Source organism: Crinia signifera, chromosome 2 (assembly GCF_055691185.1).
Source record: "Crinia signifera chromosome 2, ASM5569118v1, whole genome shotgun sequence".
NCBI classification, from domain to species: domain Eukaryota; kingdom Metazoa; phylum Chordata; class Amphibia; order Anura; family Myobatrachidae; genus Crinia; species Crinia signifera.
Window position 1 is genome coordinate 46079804 of NC_139218.1, and position 18458 is coordinate 46098261.

General features: G+C 45.5%; 1 protein-coding gene across 1 annotated transcript in view; it reads left to right on the top strand.

Annotated features, from left to right (window-relative positions):
* Positions 1 to 18458, top strand: part of CRYBG3 (crystallin beta-gamma domain containing 3) — a 185178-nt gene that overhangs the window by 120025 nt on the left and 46695 nt on the right. Inside the window, exons 7-13 of the mRNA XM_083171955.1 lie at positions 294 to 441; positions 5857 to 5990; positions 7357 to 7471; positions 11305 to 11340; positions 11429 to 11568; positions 11734 to 11860; positions 16978 to 17120. Of these exons, the coding sequence (XP_083028081.1) occupies positions 294 to 441; positions 5857 to 5990; positions 7357 to 7471; positions 11305 to 11340; positions 11429 to 11568; positions 11734 to 11860; positions 16978 to 17120 (843 nt within the window). The remainder of the gene's footprint in view (positions 1 to 293; positions 442 to 5856; positions 5991 to 7356; positions 7472 to 11304; positions 11341 to 11428; positions 11569 to 11733; positions 11861 to 16977; positions 17121 to 18458) is intronic.

An 18458-nucleotide genomic window follows, 5' to 3' on the forward strand; every position in this document is an offset into this window, starting at 1 on the left:
AAATATATTTGTGTGTATTTTATGTGGTAATAAAATATATTTGTGTGTATATTATGTGTTTATACAGCATAAATGCAAGATACTTCAAAATACATCATTGAAATATTAAAATATTCCGAAATACGGAATAATCCGTTATCCAAAATTCTCCTGGTCCCGAGCATTTTGGATACGGGATACTCAACCTGTACAAGCAATTTGGGATGGCGGTAATGTGAGAGGAGTAAATACACTTCCGCAGCATGTTTCTCTGCCTGTGTTATTTCATTACAGTATTTATTTCTCTATCACAGCTGGGTTCTGTACGAAAAACCACATTTTGAAGGTCAAGCACATGTCCTTGAAGAAGGGGAAGCTGTGTTATACCGCCTCTGGGATCTTTCAGGAACCAAAGTTAAGCCAGATACAATCAGAATAGGCTCAGTGAAGAGAGTAGTGAAGGTATGTAATTATGTGATATTGTACAAATCCCTTACGTTTAGTCCTTACACAGCATTCTCCGCGGCTGGATTGCATTGTTATGTTTACATTTGGTAAGTTTACAATGATGTCCCTATAGGCGGTGTTAAGGAATCGGCACAGTATCATTACCGCTATTAGCTGTCCACCCGCACAAATACCCTGCTACACATTATCAGCCCAACTATTATTTTATTGTTCCTTTTAATTAAGCCAGTATTGTGCTGTAGGGACCCATGTGCTTGGGACCTCCTTTTCTTCTTCCCCCATAAATGATTTATTGCAGGCATGTCCAACCTGTGGCCCTCCAGCTGTTGTGAAACTACACATCCCAGCATGCCTTGCCATAGTTTTAGCATGCTCTAATATCAAAACTGTGGCAAGGCCTTCTGGGATGTGTAGTTTCACAACAGCTGGAGGGCCGCAGGTTGGACATGCCTGCTTTATTGTATGTTGTCAGCACTCTGATCATCTTGGTAATAGAATAGTATGATTTATTAATATGTGATATCTGGGCATGTGTTAAAGAAGAACAGAAGCTTTTCATTGTACATAAATAACAATGTTGCTTCTTTAATTCATATAACAAACTTATACCAGCTCTTTCAGATGAAAATTGTTTACATGCATCTTAAGACATTCTGCTCCCTGCAGCAAGTTATCCAAATTTGTGTCAAGCCATGCCTTCACGCATTACCAGAAGCCTAAAATGTCACTGAGTGACAGGAAGTCAGCTGTTCTCCTCTGACCAATTAGAGGAGAGTAGGTGTGTACTTCCTCCCACTCCAACCTCCAAGAATGTTCACGTGCTGTTCCCCACAACTACAAAATGCATCAGTTTAGCCTCACTCCTTGTAGACCCGTGAGTGGTGGCATTTGGCTGTGATTGGGCAGGGCTTGTTGATGTCAGGCATCAACCCTGACCCCCGCAAAGATGAGCGTATCCTCTCTGGGGGCCAGATTCTCTAAGCTTCAAAAGTGATAAAATAGAGAGTGATAAACAGCCAGCCAATCAGCTCCTGACTGACATTTTTCAAACACAGTCTGTGACATGGCAGGTAGGAGCTGATCATCACTCTCCATTTTATCACTTTTGAAGCTTAGAGAATCTGGCCCTGAGTTTCTTCAGGAGAAGAGTGAAAAAAGTTACATACTTAGGGCGAGATGTATCAAAAATCGCATTGTTACCGAGTTTTTGCCGCTGCGCAAACTACCTTCGGTCGCCGAGCTGTTTCTCCTATGTATTATTATTTATCAGCCTGGCGGCCGTTGTCCTCTCCGCTATGAGCGGCTTACTGTTGTCTGCGCATGCGCGCCGAGGCTCCCGGCGTTATGGGAATTGAAGTCTGTAGTTTCCGCCCGGCGCATGCGCAGGATCTCCATACACGGCATCACTGCGCATGCGCCGGTCAGAAACTACAGACTTCAATTCCCATAATGCCGGGAGCCTCGGCGCGCATGTTATATATATAGAGATTTCGACTGCAGATGGATATATAAATATATATGACAGATAAAAAGGTGTAACTGCAGGGGCATATAAGTACCACACACACCTCCGAAGTTACTGTCTGTGGAGGCAATACTTAAAATCGCCGCTCTGCTGTGGCGAAAAAAATATACCAATGCCTCCCCGCGGGTGCTCTTAATACATACGAGCCCGCGATCAGTGCCCTGTTTTGTATGGGCGGGTAGTACCGCCGGACTCATCTCGCGCTATTTGCCGCGCCGAGAGTTTAGCGATTTTTTGTCAACAAAACTTTATACATACATAGGCGAACACGCTGCCGCGGCGGAAACAAGCAAACTCCGCCGCGGCATAGGTTAGTACATCTCGCCCTTATGGCCTACTTTTTACAGGAGACGCTGTTTGCGTCATTTAGCACCGCCATACAACACTCAAAATTCCCTGTATAATCTCCTCATCCTGCTAGGAAGTGGTGGAATGCGGGAGATCTGTCCACTCTTCCATGGGGGTGGGGAACTGCCCGAAAAATCATGAGTCTCCCACACTTGAAGGAGATTAGGCAATTATGCCTTATTGTAAATGTATTAAATGCATTATTTGCTGCATATGTACAGTTTTCATGTCCAGCAATGTTCAGTCAAGTCGCCTGATAATTTACACTGTAGGGATGAATATGCCTTGTGCTACCATTTTAAAACAGTAAAATTGTTATTACTAATTAGTATATGAATGTAAATTCACATTTTTCCCTTGTATAAGTAAAAAAAATATCTTTGAATATCCCTAGGGACCTGACTGGGAAACTGTAAGATTCCCAGCCAGGGATGGCAGCTAACACAGTGATAAGGGAGGAGAAGTGAGCCAGAAGAGAAGTGGCCCATGGCAACCAATCAGCTGCTCTGTATAATTTTATAGTATGCAAAATATAGATGTTAATTCAGTGCTGATTGGCTGCCATGAGATACTTCTCCACTGTCTCACTTCTCCTCCCTTATCACTGCTTCATACATCTACCTCATACTGTACTATCATCATGGCACATTAGGGCCATGGGCACAGCCCCACCAGGGGTTTTTGCACAGTCACATGCATCTCTAAGATCTGTGTAAGCATTACTTTCCAATTATGTGTCCTGCAAAGCTTGCTCTCTATAGCAGATGGAATCATGCCTGTTAGTTTGTTTTCTCATCATAATGCAAAAGTACTGTATTAGCAAGTAGCTTTATATAAAATAAATCAAAGACTAGTACCCCATACACACGGCGAGTCAGCCTTTGCGCTGAGTGATCTAGTCCAGCACAGATCGCTCAGTACACAGCGATGCACCAGGGATGTGTGCTGAACGATCTGTCGCGGTCGGTGTTCTCTGGTGAGATAACACTGGCGATGACTAGATTTATACTGCATGCCGTATAAATCTAGTCAGGCAATGGCGACACAGATCTTGTTTGCTAATTGTTCACTGGATATAGAAATAATAAATAGATACTTTATTGAATTAGACAACCTTATAAAATCTAAGCAGCTCTTATGTTAATAAATGGGCTGTAACCTTTAAGATGCCCTTATTTGTGCTTATTGTAAAATCAGGTTTATTTCCCCTGGAAGCGCACATAGCTTGCATGAAAGTAGGTATTTCTTGTCAGACAGCACAGATGGCACAGTGGTTAGTATTACTGTCTCACAGCATTCAGGTCATGAGTTCAGTCACCAGTAATGGCCCATCTGTAACTGAGGGCCTTATTCTAGTTCACTCTTTCTGACAAAATCCTTCTTAGATGGACAAAACCATGAGCAGATGTTACTTGTGCAGAGAGAATTATATTTGGGTGGGGTTTTACTTCAAAGTGAGATCTATATTGCAGTGTAAAAATAAAGCAGCCAGTATTTACCCTGCACAGAAACAAAATGACTCACCCAAATCTAATTCTCTCGGCACATTTTAAATCTGCCCCCCTGCAGTGCACATGGCTTTGTCCATCTAAGACGGATTTTGTCAGAAAGAGTGAACTAGAATAAGGCCCTGAATTCTGTCAAAAAGTCACACAAGTCTGTGAGTGTGTATGTGGCTGAATTTAGTTTCTGATTCAGGACAATTTGCTAAGCAGCGGTCTTTTGCTGCTTGGCAACCGGGCTAATGCTGCCCGCCAGACGAACGAATGCCCACCCCACCTCGCAAATATATATACATAGTGGCATGTAAATGGATGTGTACACTCACACATTCATTTGCGTACAGCCAAAAAATAATTCCATGGTCGCAATCGGATGATTTTTGAAGAATAAAAGTCAGTCTGGACTGTTTTTTTATTTGTCTCTGAAATGTCAGAGAAAGGGGCGGGCGGTGATGTCATGTGACATCGGCGCCGGCCCCGTGCAGGCTTTGACCCACCTGCGCTTGCATGGGAACCACAGCAGCTTCCCCCTGTCCACCCATTGCCTGCCTCGCTCTGTGCGAACGCCTCAGCGACTGTGATAGTCACAGAAAGCGGCCCTGCGCATGTGTATATTCGCCGACACGCATGTGCAGAGCTGCACCATCGGTTCGATGACCAAATTCGCATTTGGCCGAGCCAACGTGAATCATCCCCATAGGCCCTTATTCAGATCTGATTGCGGTAAAAATTTGTTCTCAAAATGGGCAAAACCATGTGCACTGCAGGTGGGGCAGATGTAACATGTGCAGAGAGAGTTAGATTTGGGTGGGGTGTGTTGAAACTGAAATCTAAATTGCAGTGTTAAAATATTGCAGCCAGTATTTACCCTGCACATAAACAAAATAACTCACTCAAATCTAGCTCTCTCTGCACATGTTACATCTGCCCCACCTGCAGTGCACATGGTTTTGCCCATTTTGAGTACAGATTTGTACTGCGATCAGATCTGAATAAGGTCGGGTCGTAATGTATTATCTGTACAGAGCTACAGAAATTGTGCTAGATGTATCAGGCTTCAAAAAGTGATAAAGTGGAGACTGATAAACAACCAGCCAATCAGCTCCTACCTGTCATTTTTCAAACACAGCCTGTGACATGGTAGTTAGCAGCTGATTGGCTAGTTGTTTATCACTCTTTATTTTATCACTTTTTTAAGCTTGATACATCTGGCCCATTATTAGTGTTTCCTGCTTACTTTAAGAATTAAGGTTTCAGTAACAAAATGTCCTAACTCTAATGATCATTGTGGCCAAATTCATATCCTGTATTAGTGACAGGACACTTTTACCATAGATGTAAAATCATGACCTGTATTTCTTCTGCTTCTGCTACATATTACATTGGAATTTAGGGTTTCAGTGTGGTTCTCCTTTAGCAGGAGCCTGTTATGCTGCACCTAGCCAACAGTAAGAAGCGCTATCCACTACACAGTGCTGATAATAACCATGTGCTGCACGAAACGCCATCCTGTCACATATTAGATTAGTCTACTGATAGTTACACCATTGGAAGCATGCAGCAACTGATGTGATTACAGTGCTAATTCTACTGGAGTGCAACCCACAGAAGCCCAGTGAGCTCAGCATTGGTGTGAACAAGCCCCCATTAGCTAATTCACACCTCTACAGCTAACGACGTGTGTCACATACTGTAATAGTCAGCCTCATAGATAGGAGGCCGCACAAATCACATGGAGTGTCTCTCTGTATCTGCGCAGGTTATTAGCACTTTACAGATGATTGGTCCGACAGCGACCAATTAGATTCTGTCTATCATCTCCCAGGATGCAGTAGAAAAATGACAGAATCTGATTCAATAATGGCCTTTCTTACACAACCTGTCTCCATGCCTCATTGTATATAGCTAGCTATCACTTTGTTATGGGAAATCAGCTTTATGTTAATTAGCTGTATAAGGTTCAACAGTGTATTCATATTTACTTGTAATTCCCCAGTCCTATTTATTCAGATATTTGATGTTTGTTGTCCTTAGGATTACCTTCCAATGGTGGTGATATCCTCGCTGCAGGACACGGCTGACTCCCCTGTTTATATATGTACAGAGGTTCCCTCCTTGGAAAACCTGGTCGATAAACGCCCACGTTCCTTAACAGTGAATTCCGGAGTGTAAGTGTCATTTGTAATCATGTTACTTTTGGCAGATTATTTTTTTTCTCCTGGAATGTCTGTGAAACTCTGGGATTTCAGAGAGTTCTCCTTGACTCCCTGGAGAGGAGGTTTCCCACCCACTTCACTAGTGAAATTGTTGGTGTGATTTACTGTGAAACGTCACCATGACTCTTCCTCAGTTCTACACTGTTAATAACAGAATTCCGCTGCAGGGGACCGGAGTACGGACAGATCTATACTAGTCCCTGGACTTGCAACTTGGGGCCACATTCAGACCTGTATTATAAAGGCTGCAGTTTTTGCAAATGGACAAAACAGTGCTGCACTGCAGGTGGGGCAGATGTAACATGTGCAGAGAGAAATAGATTTGGGTGTGGTGTGTTCAAACTGAAATCTAAATTGCAGTGTAAAATAAAGCAGCCAGTATTTATCCTGCACAGAAACAAAATAACTCACCCAAATCTAACTCTCTCTGTACATGTTACAACTGCCCCACCTGCAGTGCAGCATGGTTTTGTCCATCTGCAGAAATTGCAGCCTTGCTAACAGGGATTGGTTTATTAACCAATAGAAACCTGGGCAGTATAACACAGGATTAAGAGCATTATAGAGGGTGCAGTATTTCCACTTGTAGCCAGGAGTGTACAGGGTAATGCTAGTGCCTGTATTGCACCTATGGTGCATCCTGACTGCTGAGTACTGTATATAAGCTTGTGACATAGGGGCAGATGTATTAAGCCTTAAGGTGCCCACAGACGCTACAATTGTACTGTGCTATGCGTTTTTGTCTGTACAATGGTTCTATACAATTTTTCTTCCAGCTTGCTATGAGATGTGCACTTGGATGCATAAGATGTGATGTGATGAACCCTCGTTTGTAATGTTAAATTTTAGATGTAGTCTAAAAAGTACGTGCAGCACGTACTTTTTTAGACATACAATATCGGGCTCCCGGGAACGCGCATCGCATCGCACAAGCCCATAAACACCATCCAATAATTGTACATAATGCAATGCTTAAAAAGTACAAAACGCATTCGATAATTGATGCGTCTGTGGGCACCTTAAACAAGAGATAAATGCAAGTGTCATAAGGAGAGATAAACGTCCAGCCAATCACCTGCCAACTGCCATGTTACAGGCTGTGTTTGAAAAAAGTCAGTAAGGAGCTGATTGGCTGGACGTTTATCTCTCCTTATCACCCTTGCATTTATCTCTTGTTAAGGCTTAATACATCTGCCCCATAGGGTCTTATGTGGCTGTATATAGCCTCCATTATGAAGGAAATCACTTGATCATATCCGTTACTCAGGACGCTATAAATAATAGTTATAATACCAAACTATTCCTGCTCTCTCCGCAGCTGGCTGGCATACACAGAACCTCAGTATAGCGGCACAGTGAGTGTATTAGAAGAAGGTTGTGAATTGCCCCAAATTCAGGATTGTGCTATCAAATCTATGCGAGCCTTGAAAATGGTGAGAAAGTGTGTCATTGCTGCCTTTTCTGTTTCTGTTAGTGATATATCTGTGTGTACAGCGGGTGTGTGTACAGCGGTTTTAGGCCAGTATTCAATGAGAAAAATTCGCTGTGATTTCTGGAGAGTTTGTGCTTTTCACGCGGTGGAGAGAGGTTTTTTTTCTCCAAAGGCGAGCCACCCTATTCAATGTGAAATATTCTCCGTCTTTCTAAGTGATTCTCTCCGTCTCTCTCCGGGCAGTATTCAATGGAAATATTCTCCGTGCACGGCGAGCATTTTTTTTTGCTCGCCGTGCACTCTCCGTGTTCCGGAGGGCTCGCTGCCACTCCTGCTCCCCCTATTCAACGTGTTAAAGACTCGCCGCCACTCGCGGCGAGTCTTAACCCCTGCAGCGGACGAGCGTCCGCGGCAGGGAGCTGTCAGGGAGCCGGGGGACGTAGCAGCCAAGAGAGATTAAAGTCTCTCTTGGCTGCTGCAGGGGATATGGGGAGGGGAGCAGGGCTCCCCTGGACCCAGGCAGCACAGGCTGCCCCCCCTATAGCCAGCGGGGGACCCAGTATTCACTGTACCCGAACGTGCTTCGGGTGCAGTGAATATATGAATATCTAATGAGCGGCTCGAGCGCTCCGGCCCCCTGCTGGCTGCACTGTGTAAAAAAAAAAAAAAAAAAAAAATGTAAAAAAATATTTTTTTAAAATTAAATATATATTCATGTGCTATAGGCACGTGAATAAAAATAACATGGCCCTTCACAGAAAAAAAAACATGATTTTTGGACACCAAAATTAAAAAAAACACCCTTTTAGTTTAAAAGTTCACATTCCTGCTCTCCATCAAAAGATGGAGAATTTCTACACGGAGAGAGGCGGCGAGAATAACTTAGAAAGACGGAGAATATTTCACATTGAATAGGGTGGCTCGCCGTTGGAGAAAAAAAACCTCTCTCCACGGCGTGAAAAGCACAAACTCGCCATGAAACACGGCGAATTTTTGTCATTGAATACTGCCCTTCGTGTAGAAATTCTCCATCTTTTGATGGAGAGCAGGAATGTGAACTTTTAAACTAAAAGGGTGTTTTTTTTAATTTTGGTGTCAAAAAATCAGGTTTTTTTTTCTGTGAAGGGCCATGTTATTTTTATTCATGTGCCTATAGCACATGAATATATATTTAATTTAAAAAAAATTATTTTTTTACAATTTTTTTTTTTTTTTTTTTTTACACAGTGCAGCCAGCAGGGGGCCGGAGCGCTCGAGCCGCTCATTAGATATTCATATATTCACTGCACCCGAAGCACGTTCGGGTACAGTGAATACTGGGTCCCCCGCTGGCTATAGGGGGGGCAGCCTGTGCTGCCTGGGTCCCGGGGAGCCCTGCTCCCCTCCCCATATCCCCTGCAGCAGCCAAGAGAGACTTTAATCTCTCTTGGCTGCTACGTCCCCCGGCTCCCTGACAGCTCCCTGCCGCGGACGCTCGTCCGCTGCAGGGGTTAAGACTCGCCGCGAGTGGCGGCGAGTCTTTAACACGTTGAATAGTGGGAGCAGGAGGCTCCGGAACACGGAGAGTGCATGGCGAGAGAAAAAATCTCTCGCCATGCACGGAGAACATTTCTCATTGAATACTGGCCTTAGACTTTTATGGCAATTTAGATATATTGGGATATATTATTTTACATTCCAGTACAATACATTCCAATTCATTTTGTGTATATTGAGATGCAGGCCATTTTCTTTAATTTTACCCCAGTGCATCATGTCATTTTAATGCACAAACCTATTACTCGTGTCCCCAGCACTGTGAGGGGAGCCACTGCGACAGATAAGTGATGAGTCTCTCTATGCAAAGCTTATTTCTAATTCATTAGGCTTGATCGGTGCCTTTTGTCTGAATACAGGAGAGACAGACATTTGGCTGGCTATCCCATATGTTTTTCAAAACGCAGCATATCAATCCACCAGGATGGAGCAACCTCAGTGAAGTGCCTCAATAAGAGCATAAGTTCCCATGAGAAGCAGTGAGGCTGTATCCGACTTGATTCCTATGGGAGAAAAGTGCTATATAAATACTTTTATTATTTTTATTTTTTATTATTATTATTAATGCACAAAATGGCTGCCTCTAGTTTGTTCCTCACTGATGACCTTAGTCATGGACCTAGTACATTTTGCTATATTCAAATAATTGTTGGTCCACAGAATGGCTGCCTGCCCTCCCCACAGAATGGCTGCCTGCCCTCCCTACAGAATGGCTGCCTGCCTTCCCCACAGCATGGCTGCCTGCCTGCCCTCCCCAAAGAATGGATGGCTGCCTGCCCTCCCCACAGAATGGCTGCCTGTCCTCCCCACAGAATGGCTGCCTGCCCTCCCCACATAATGGCTGCCTGCCCTTCCCACAGAATGACTGCCTGCTCTTGCTCACAGAATGGCTGTCTGCCCTCCCCACAGAATGTCTGTCTGCCCTCCCCACAGAATGGCTGCCTGCCCTCCCCACAGAATGGCTGCCTGCCCTCCCCACAGAATGGCTGCCTGCCCTCCCCACAGAATGTCTGCCTGCCCTCCCCACAGAATGTCTGCCTGCCCTCCCCACAGAATGACTGCCTGCCCTCCCCACAGAATGTCTGCCTGCCCTCCCCACAGAATGTCTGCCTGCCCTCCCCACAGAATGTCTGCCTGCCCACCCCACAGAATGTCTGCCTGCCCTCCCCACAGAATGTCTGCCTGCCCTCCCCACAGAATGGCTGCCTGCCCTCCCCACAGAATGTCTGCCTGCCCTCCCCACAGAATGTCTGCCTGCCCTCCCCACAGAATGTCTGCCTGCCCTCCCCACAGAATGACTGCCTGCCCTCCCCACAGAATGTCTGCCTGCCCTCCCCACAGAATGTCTGCCTGCCATCCCCACAGAATGTCTGCCTGCCCTCCCCACAGAATGGCTGTCTGCCCTCCCCACAGAATGGCTGCCTGCCCTCCCCACAGAATGGCTGCCTGCCCTCCCCACAGAATGTCTGTCTGCCCTCCCCACAGAATGGCTGCCTGCCCTCCCCACAGAATGGCTGCCTGCCCTCCCCACAGAATGTCTGCCTGCCCTCCCCACAGAATGTCTGCCTGCCCTCCCCACAGAATGGCTGCCTGCCCTCCCCACAGAATGGCTGCCTGCCCTCCCCACAGAATGTCTGCCTGCCCTCCCCACAGAATGTCTGCCTGCCCTCCCCACAGAATGGCTGCCTGCCCTCCCCACAGAATGACTGCCTGCCCTTCCCACAGAATGGCTGCCTGCCCTCCCCACAGAATGGCTGCCTGCCCTCCCCACAGAATGACTGCCTGCCCTCCCCACAGAATGGCTGCCTGCCCTCCCCACAGAATGACTGCCTGCCCTCCCCACAGAATGTCTGCCTGCCCTCCCCACAGAATGGCTGCCTGCCCTCCCCACAGAATGACTGCCTGCCCTTCCCACAGAATGGCTGCCTGCCCTCCCCACAGAATGGCTGCCTGCCCTCCCCACAGAATGACAGCCTGCTCTTGCTCACAAAATGACCTCCTGCGCTCTCCACAGAATGGCTTCCTGTGCTGGCAATGGAGTGATATACCATGCTGGCGGCCCACAGAATGACTGCCATGTTTCTCACAGAATGATTGCCTCCGCTCCCCACAGAATGACTGCTTGCACTTACCCACGGAACGATAGACGGCTACATTTAGAACCACATAAAACCACGGATTGCTTTCTCATGGACGTTGGTGGCTGGCAGTTATTGCAACGTGTGACTTCACAATATGAAACCTAATTGTGTGGATAAAACAATAACTGACTATGTTGTTTTTTTCCATTTATTTCAGGGAGGTTTGAAAGTGCAGCTGCCCAGTGACCCAAAGGTAAGTGATTACGTTCCCATGGCAACAACTACAGTGTGCCCCATATATACCAGAACCGTATTTAAATAAGCAACTATCTCTTTTACAGATAATTATATATGATAAACCATGTTTCCAAGGTCGGTCAAGAGAGATCACAGAACATGTCTGTAACATTGGGACACTTCTGTGTGATGAGGATAATAGCGATGATCTAAATATTGGATCAATGCAAGTTCTTGGCGGCATGTGAGTTACAATCTGCTGTAGTTGTGTGTTGGAAGTTTGTATTATTTTTTTTTTTTTGTATGTATGTATGTATAATTCACACATCCTACATGTTCTGGGCTGATAAACATGTTCCTTTCTCTTGAGACTAAATACATTTTGATATTGCTTTGCCGTAATCTCTAGATGGGTTGGCTATGAAAAAGAGCGCTATAAAGGGCAGCAGTATCTCCTGGAAGAGGGCGACTATGAGGACTGGCGCGCCTGGGGCGGATATTGCAGCACTTTACGGTCACTCCGATATCTGCATGCTGTGAGTACTCTTATCTGTGGCTGCATGTTACAGTGTAATATTTGGCTGATGTGACTGATACATCTCTCTGTATGCAGGCACAGGGCCAGATGTACTAAGCTTCAAAAGTGACAAAATGGAGAGTGATAAACAACCAACCAATCCGCTCCTGTCTGACATTTTTCAAACACAGTCTGTGACATGGCAGGTAGGAGCTGATTGGCTGGCTGTTGATCACTCCCCATTTTATCACTTCTGAAGCTTAGTGCATCTGGCCCACAGATAGATAGGTTACATGTGCTGCAAGTAATAGTTATGAAATTCACATTGGTGCAATTCACATGTGAATGCATTCAGCTATTGTAAGGATGGGTGGCACACACAGGTGGCAATGCTGCAAATGATCACTTTACTGGGAAGCAGTGACATCATTGCACCTTCAGTATTTATAAAGCGCTGATTACTCGTTGTTACGGAACTCATGGTGTTTTATATGTGAGAGTATTGTCTGTCAGTATATAACCGGGACTACCGCTTCCTGAGATTGGTCACAGATCAGGCCTGTAAATGTATTGCAGAATGCAGGAAAAACATGTATTGGTATCTTGGGTTTGGGAGAGACGCTTTGTATGAGGGTGTATCTGTTACCCAGCTTGCAATAGCTATTGGAAATGATAGGAGAGCAATGAAGATGAGCCTAAAGCAACAGCCCAATTCCCTTAAATAAAAAGTTAAAAAAAGGTGTCAGCCCCCGCTCACTCAATCCAACCCCTACCCGTGCTAACGCCTGGGCACATGCGCACACCAACCATCGGAAGCTTTTGAGTAAGCCTGAATCAAGTTGAAAGCACCAATCAATCAGCTTCTAACTGTCCATATTATACATTCTGAGCTAGAAAGAATGACAGGAGCTGATTGGTACTTTCTCCACTTTATCTCTCTCCAAGATTGAATCAATCTCACCATAATCTCTGTAACAGAAGTTGTATTTTACCATAGCACACACTTCCAGCGTTGTAGTACTTCTCACTGTTCAGAATGAAGCCTTCTGTGCCTTTGCAGGATATAGTCCCAGCTCTGACATAATGTTTAACAGCCCTTAGTCTTCATGAGCCATTAGTGAGGCCAAATTATACTTAATTCCTATACGGAAAGGTATGTTGAACTTAATAGCCCCCCAAAAATGTCTTATTTGTTTTGGTGCTAGCTGTACCTGGCCGTTATCTCTCTCTCACCCTCTAAGTAGAGATAGAAAAGGAATCCCATAAAATGTAAAGTGTGTATTGGGGTTACCTTGTGGTGAGAAATGATCACGGCTTAGCTGTAATGAAGTGCAAAGAAGTGGTTACTTTGATGTTAAATGTAGTGTTCTAGACAATGTCATTTGTCAGTATAAAGCAGGATGTATGGAAACGCTGAGCTGGATCCCTACAGACGGGAGTAGTTAAATGAATTTCTACAATTTATTTTGGTTAAAATATGGAATTTGGCAGCTATGTCTGCATGACAGGGCGTTCACATCAAGGGCCATATACTGGTTGACTCGAAGAGCAGCGGTATTTCGCTGATTTGCGAGCCATGTAACACCGCCGCCGCTGGGCATGCGAATGCCCACCCCCGCTACACGCTGAATGTCCTCACCGTACTGCGAAAACATAAACATCCATTTGCAGGCTTGCCCGCCCCTGGAAAGCAGGTGGCCGCCCCCGTTCCATGGGAAAGACCAGTGTTTTTGTGGGTATGCCCACGAAATGCCTCCTACACCTGCACGATCAGTAGGACAGTGATTCACCTGCACGCTCAGTAGGACAGTGATTCACCTGCATGCTCATTAGGACAGTGATTCACCTGCACGATCAGTAGGACAGTGATTCACCTGCATGCTCAGTAGGACAGTGATTCACCTGCATGCTCATTAGGACAGTGATTCACCTGCATGCTCATTAGGACAGTGATTCACCTGCACGCTCATTAGGACAGTGATTCACCTGCACGCTCATTAGGACAGTGATTCACCTGCACGCTCAGTAGGACAGTGATTCACCTGCACGCTCAGGACAGTGATTCACCTGCGGGTTCAGTAGGACAGTGATTCACCTGCATGCTCATTAGGACAGTGATTCACCTGCATGCTCAGTAGGGCAGTGATTCACCTGCACGCTCAGTAGGACAGTGATTCACCTGCACGCTCAGTAGGACAGTGATTCACCTGCACGCTCAGTAGGACAGTGATTCACCTGCATGCTCATTAGGACAGTGATTCACCTGCATGCTCATTAGGACAGTGATTCACCTGCACGCTCATTAGGACAGTGATTCACCTGCACGCTCAGTAGGACAGTGATTCACCTGCACGCTCAGTAGGACAGTGATTCACCTGCGGGTTCAGTAGGACAGTGATTCACCTGCATGCTCATTAGGACAGTGATTCACCTGCATGCTCAGTAGGGCAGTGATTCACCTGCACGCTCAGTAGGACAGTGATTCACCTGCACGCTCAGTAGGACAGTGATTCACCTGCACGTTCAGTAGTACAGTGATTCACCTGCATGCTCAGTAGGACAGTGATTCACCTGCATGCTCAGTAGGACAGTGATTCACCTGCACGCTCAGTAGGGCAGTGATTCACCTGCACGCTCAGTAGGACAGTGATTCACCTGCATGCTCATTAGGACAGTGATTCACCTGCACGCTCATTAGGACAGTGATTCACCTGCATGCTCAGTAGGGCAGTGATTCACCTGCACGCTCAGTAGGACAGTGATTCACCTGCATGCTCATTAGGACAGTGATTCACCTGCACGCTCATTAGGACAGTGATTCACCTGCATGCTCAGTAGGACAGTGATTCACCTGCACGCTCAGTAGGACAGTGATTCACCTGCATGCTCAGTAGGGCAGTGATTCACCTGCACGCTCAGTAGGACAGTGATTCACCTGCACGTTCAGTAGTACAGTGATTCACCTGCATGCTCAGTAGGACAGTGATTCACCTGCATGCTCAGTAGGACAGTGATTCACCTGCACGCTCAGTAGGGCAGTGATTCACCTGCACGCTCAGTAGGGCAGTGATTCACCTGCATGCTCAGTAGGGCAGTGATTCACCTGCATGCTCAGTAGGACAGTGATTCACCTGCACGCTCAGTAGGGCAGTGATTCACCTGCACGCTCAGTAGGACAGTGATTCACCTGCACGCTCAGTAGGACAGTGATTTACCTGCATGCTCAGGACTCTGCCTCACATCCAGCCTTTCCATACCGCAATTCCCTACCACCACCCAGTCAGGGAGTCTGGGCTCCCTTCTTATTCCTGCTCTGTAGCGGAACCTGGAGCAATAGAAGACGTCAGTGAGCCTCATTCACTGCATATGCACCAAGGCGACAGCCTTCCATTGTCTCCTGTATTTATTCCCCCGCATCCAAATAAGACACGTCCAAATTGTCAGTGCGTCATCTTTATAATCCTCAGCGTTTTACAGTATATCAGCTATTATTCTTTTATATTTTCAAATATAATGTATTTATTACTCTTCAGAATTCCCTATCATTATACTTAGCTAGGCTTATATATTGGAAGCTGCTCATTTTGTTACACTTTAACTTTGAAAAGTGAGTCACGTAGGGTTCCGATAAGAGGTGCCCACTGGCATAGCTGGCGTAGTCACATTCCTCTAGCATTAATCAGTGCTCTGTAATGCCAATTAGAAACCACACAAAACTGGTAAGGTTTTACTTTCCGGCTCCCCCTGGTTCACAGACCGAGCCAAAGGCACTCATCGTGTACAGACTCATGATATTATCTCAGTGAGGCTGCCCTTGGTAGCTAATCAGATATAAAACTAGCTTAGTACTAGTTATAATATTGCTGCCAAAATTATAATAACGTTTCTTTGCTTTATCTACATCATTGTATGAAACAACAAAGAAAAGTAACCATTGATCTAAGCCAGTCTGCTGTTTTTGGTGCCAGACAGGTTCTTCTTAATGATGTATTTTATTCTGCCCTATAATGTCCATGTTATACTCAAAGTAAAATGCTGCAGATGGGTCGCACCTTTACAGCCTTGGCGCCTAATTAATGTTTGTACGCACATTCCTACGCAGAGATTTGGATTGCTAATTATCATAAATATGCTGCCCAGAATCTCACTGCATGCAGAATTTCAAAGGTATCTTTGAGTGTACGCTGACAATAATCACTCCGTTGTGTGAACATCAGCCACTGCATACAAACATAAATTAGGCCTTAATGGGGTGATATAGGTTGGTTTGCAAAATCAAACTCCTTCTTTAAACCCTTGAGTGGTGGATTTTGCTGGGGCAGGACAAACCTACCAGGGCAGGTTTGTCCTGCCCGAGCAAAACCCACCACAGGACGTAGGAAGGCAGGAGGAGGAGGACTCGGGAGGACTCGGGCATCTGAATTCCTGAGTGCTCCCGAGTCCCCCCGAGCCGCACCGAACCTAACCGAGCCTGCAGCCGACATCACTGCTGTAAAATTAATGACGGCTGGGTCAGGGGAGATCCGGCATACGATCGCCAGAGTGGAGGTGATGGGGGGGGGGGCAGTTACAGGGAGGCACTAGAGGTGGTGCGCCAGTGGTGCACACCTGGACACCACTGACGCGCACCTATTCCGACCAGCTCAGCTGAGCCGGGAAAATTTCTGTGCATACCACCCAAGGGGTTAATGGACAAAACCATATGCACTGCAGGTGGGACAGATGTAATATGTGCAGAGAGAGTTAGATTTGGGTGAGTTAGTTTGTTTCTGTGCAGAGTAAATACTGGCTGATTTATTTATAAACTGCAATTTAGATTTTAGATTGACCACACCTCACCCAAATCAAGCTCTATCTGATAGTGAAACCAATGCTGCATCTTTGTACACAAGCATCGGATCTGGGAAGCCAGCGCTGGGCATCTCTCTACAAAAGACATCTCCTGTGACATCTGCATACTTTTTTAGAACCACTATGTACAAAAGACACAGCAACGTCAGGCTCATTGTCTTTCCTTTTATATATTTTCAAAAAATCCCTGTATAATATCTACCTATGTGTCTTCATAGAATGCACGTTACATGTTATATACACGCAGGAGCAATGTGTCTGATACGCCAATTTCTTGCACTTCAGAACTTTTTGGAGGCATCTGTTGCTCTGTTCGATTCGGAAGCAGAAGAAGGGAAACAAGTGGATCTTTTCAACCAGGCGATTCCTGACCTGGAGATGGCTGGATATAACCCAAAAACGCAGTGTATCCATGTGAAATCGGGGATGTGAGCATACTTTGTGGTTTTATCAAATATAGCTATTTATTTTCTAGGCCAGTGTTGTGTCTATGGAGCAGATGTACTAAGCATCGGAGAGTGATAATGTGGAGAGACATAAAGTAATTATCAGCTCCTGTCATTTCGCAAACACACACATGTCAGTTAGGAGCTGATTGGCTGAAACTTTATCTGTCTAAACTTTATCAGTCTGAAAGCTTAGAACATCTGCCCCTTACTAGAACTTGGCACACTGTTAAAATAAATACTACTTTAAAATACAGTAATTATATACACTGGCGCCAATGGGGGAGGGGGGGGAGTGAGCCCTGATTACCCAAGCCAACACTTGCTGGACAAGCCCAGTATATACTTACCTTGACTCGGGAAGCAGGTCCCTCCTCCTCCGCAGTCCCGTCTTCCCAGTGACCACTTTGAGAAGATGGCCGCACATTGAAAGTAAAGACACTGGCACTATGCCAAGGTCTGTACTATCTAGTGCACATGCGCCATCTTCCCAAGTATCACTGGGAAAATGGAGGTGGGTAAGAAGGAGGGACCTCCTAGCAACCAATCACATTCTAGCTAACATTTTCTATAAGACACTACATAAATAGCAGCTAGAATGTTATTGGATTATACGGGCAACATCTATTTATTTCACGTGTAAAAAAACAAAAAACCTTTAGTTTTCTGAGGAATGGAACAGATCAGTAACTGTACCAGAGTTATGCAGGACCTGTCATGTAATTAGCACACCTGCTCTCAAGGCCGTGGGCGCAGCTATGCAAATATATATAGCATTTATCATGTGTGGTGACAGCACAGCATTTTATAGGAAAGTAGAAAGAACAAATATGTGTAAAGGTAATAGGTAACCTAATGCTACATGTATATAATATGGTCCTTGCGTACAGCCAGTCCTGTGCAGAGAAGGTCTAGGGGGAAATGTACTTGATGCCGTTTTAAAATCCACACTGCAGGATGTTATATGGAGGCTGGAAAGTAAACTTCATCTGATGTATGTGGGCCACACGGGCCCCTGAGCCCACACTGCACCCTTGTTTTAATACTTGCCTCTCTGGCGGGCTCCAGGTTTCTGTTAAAGTGCCCCTGAATCCTGGACAAACAATATAGTGAATACACACTGAACAAATTTACAAACTATATTGTCAGTTCCCACATCCTGGAGTATAAAGGCCGATACACACTGGGCGACTTTGAGCTGAATGCAGCTCAATTTTATTTCGGAGCTACAGCTTCGTCAAAAATGGCCGCTGGATTGTTAAGTCCGTGGCTGTTTTCGACTATTGGGAGCCATTTTCGAAGATCCGTGGACTTTCCAAC